Genomic DNA, 3,376 nt, shown 5'->3' on the forward strand with positions numbered 1-3,376 from the left:
GAGCTATTTCGTGGAGAGTGTTAAGCAGACTTTGACTACTACTTCTACCATAGAAGTTGAGTTTGCCTCTTGTTTTGAGGCTACATCACATGGTGTATGGCTTAAGAGTTTCATTTCTGGGATAAAGATAGTTTATACTATTTCAAGGCCTTTGAGAATTTTTTGCATTAACTTAGTTGTTGTGTTTATAGCTAAGAATAACAAAAGTGGAAGTCGAAGTAAACACATCGACATTAAGTACTTAGCCATTAGAGAAAGAGTAAAAGATAAGAAAGTGATCATTAAACATATAAGCACTGAGCTGATGATCGTTGATCCTTTGACTAAGGGCATGTCACCGTTTAAATTCAAGGATCATGTAGAAAGAATGGGACTTGGTTCCACTTTATGATTGTATACATACAAGTTAGAGTTTATATTGTGATATTTTCTCATATTCAGGTGCACATTGATTTATTTGAGAAAAATTATGTTTTGGACCAAGAATAAATATTGGATTTATTCATTAAGTTTATTACCACTTTGAGTATATTGCTTGGGAAATTGAGCATATTGTAATACATTGATGATATTACTCGTTATAAGAGAAACTATCACCATGATTAAAAAATTAAAAGAAAAAAAATAATTAGTATGAAAATTATATGAGGACGTAAAAATAGTATCAACATCATTTGCATTATTATAATTAAAATATTATGTTTTTTATATGAAGAAGTTTGGTACTGCAGATTGATAAAAACAAATGCTACAGTTCAAAATTGCTTTAGATTTAGGATTTGGATCACAGGATTTGATTGGTTAATCATAGTCATAACCAATAGTTAAAATTTATAATAAATAAATAGTTTTAAATATATAAATGATATTTTTAATTTATTATAAATAATTTAAATTTTGATATAAGGTTATTTTTAATTTGAATCAATAGGTGATTAATTAAGACGACTAAATATACAAATAAATAAACGAATTCCTGAGGGAACTATAATATTTTGGACCGCAAAAGAACGACATCTCTGGCTAAAAGCCACTGTTTTTTATACACAGGAGTCTAGGGTACTCAATTCATGTTGTGGTACTGTGGATGGATTGAGGGAAGCATATAAAGGAAAGGTTCTCTTTCTTTGGGCCAAAGAGAAGAAAGATATAGGCTTACGAAAATTGTAGGTTTCTACAGGAAAAAGAAAAAAAGAACAGTGAGCAACATGTTGCATGCGATGCTTTACCATTAGCTACTAATTGGAAGTAAAATCACACTCCATTTTAATTTTTTATTCCTAAGTTTGTATAGTTTTGTTTTCTATTGGTAAGTCGTCATCTCCACTCATATAAAATTGACAGCTAGAATAGTATTTCAGTTGAAGTTGGTGATGCTGTCATCATCCTTTTGATGGTTGTTTTACATGTTTTAATCATATAATTTAAAAATGCATTGATGATGTTGCAGCATACATATGGTTACATTTTCCTTTTTTAGTGGTAGGCTCTTTACCCAACTTTATTTCTGAAACCAAGGGATGCAAAAGCAAAATGCATGGATCGGTAGACGTACACATATTAGCTGCGGTATAACTATAAAATAGTCTCTATTAGAGAATATGTTATTAAGAATAACAAAAACATTGATATAACAAAGGTTTTAAATTTTAGTAACAGTTGCAATTTTATCATATTTTTTTATTTATAGAAATAAAAAAATTATAATAACATAATCAATTAAGTTATATCTCGTATTTTTCATGATCTTTGATATTATTAAAAAAATTATGGATAAATATATCTAATGTGACCGCAATTACAATTAAAAAGAATTTAAAATAGCTGTGAAAAAAAAAAACAAGAGTCTAAAATAAGACCCATCTTTATGGGGGTTGAAATTGCAGTGGACCCTTTTGTTAAATCTTAAGAAACATTCATTATATCTTTTTTTAGTTTTCTTGGTTGTGTTGTGTATATATATTTGTCAATGTCCTAACTTAAAACTGAGGAGGGGCAAAGCATATCAGGGAATGATCATGGTGTTCCCAAAAAATAAGACCAATTAGGCAGGACAGGACCGATTCCAAAACCCCATTGGCTAGATTACAAAAGCAAGAAAGTTGAAAAGCTAAGAAACGATGATAATTTTAGGGCAGGACAAGACAATCGACCAAGTCAAAGATGAGCTAAGGTTACGTTTGTGTATGTATTAGATTAGATTATTAGCAAATAGCAAATACAACAGATAAATAGCAGTAGGAGTAGTATATATGACAATACTTTTAAAGTCATTTTTTCTGATCTTACGATACAAATGAAGTATTCTCTTCTCTTCTCTCTCACTATCACTTTTCCCACTCCCTTTTCTCCTTTATTTGACTACAACACTAAACAACTCCATGAAAGAGTGGAACTAGGTAGAGATAAAAAGGATGATGGAGTAATAAATAGTGTTTTTGAGCAGTGGTTTTTGGATTAGTTGTTGTTGTTATTGTTTTGTGACTGATTCAGGAGGTGGCAATGCAATAGGGTTCCCAGAACAGAAACGACCTTCTAGAATCCTTGCAACTCTTCAAATTGTGAACCAAGTAATCACCATTCTTCCCTCTCAGAACTAGCAACTGCTGTTGCTCCCTTGAGACCACCTTGTTGTTATTCATGCCCCCAGACACAACAACCTTGCTCTTCAGTTTCTCTTGGTCAAGTTGGTTAAGGTTAACACTACTTGTACCTTTTGGTGATGCAGACTTGGTCCTCCAATAGTACTCATAAGCATTGAAATTGAAAGAAGCTGCAGCAGGTGCTGATGGAATCAACCTTGCCACCCTTGGCCTTGGAGGCAGTGATGATTGTGCTGCCACATTAACATCATCGAAGTTGGTCATCTCATTGAACTTATCCGACCACTTTGGATTCCTGTTCACTATCCCAATTGACTTATTCTTATTATTATCATTATTATTCATCATCAAAGCCAACTCATGAACACTACTTGTCACCCCAGTAGGTAATAGCGGCACTTTCTCTGACACACTCTCGTAACTCATCAGAACAGAATTGCCTTCAGTAGAGGATACTTGTGGGTGCTTCGCACCGAAAAAGTATTCCTCTTCCTCTGCGTCGTCGTCTTCAAACTCGTCTTCCTCGTCATAATAATCCTCCTCATCTCCAAACTCAAACCCTCCAAAGCACTCTTCTTCCAACTCCTCCACATGATCATCATTATCTTCTTCTTCTTCTTCTTGGTGATTGGAGAAAGTGAGGACAAGGCGACCATCTTGGCGCTGAATGCTGAAATTGTTGTGAGAAGGAACAGAAACAGCTTCGAGATCTACCATTCCATTGTCTTGTGGGAACGCATGTGAGTTACTGAGGAACTTGCTTGGTGATGACA

At 33.6% G+C, this 3,376-nt stretch overlaps 1 protein-coding gene across 1 annotated transcript; it reads right to left on the reverse strand.

Moving 5' to 3' along the window:
* Positions 1 to 2,489: 2,489 nt before the first annotated feature.
* On the reverse strand, positions 2,490 to 3,320 carry LOC100809151 (protein FAF-like, chloroplastic). The gene has a single exon (XM_014773080.3). The coding sequence runs from the start codon at positions 3,318 to 3,320 to the stop codon at positions 2,490 to 2,492; it is 831 nt and encodes a 276-aa protein (XP_014628566.2).
* Between the last annotated feature and the right edge of the window lie 56 nt (positions 3,321 to 3,376).

This window comes from Glycine max, chromosome 11 (assembly GCF_000004515.6).
Source record: "Glycine max cultivar Williams 82 chromosome 11, Glycine_max_v4.0, whole genome shotgun sequence".
NCBI classification, from domain to species: Eukaryota; Viridiplantae; Streptophyta; class Magnoliopsida; order Fabales; family Fabaceae; genus Glycine; species Glycine max.

What these genes read in the sequence shown, in the direction of transcription:
- LOC100809151 (XM_014773080.3), bottom strand. Translation starts at nt 3,320, where the DNA reads ATGGTAGATCTCGAAGCTGTTTCTGTTCCTTCTCACAACAATTTCAGC.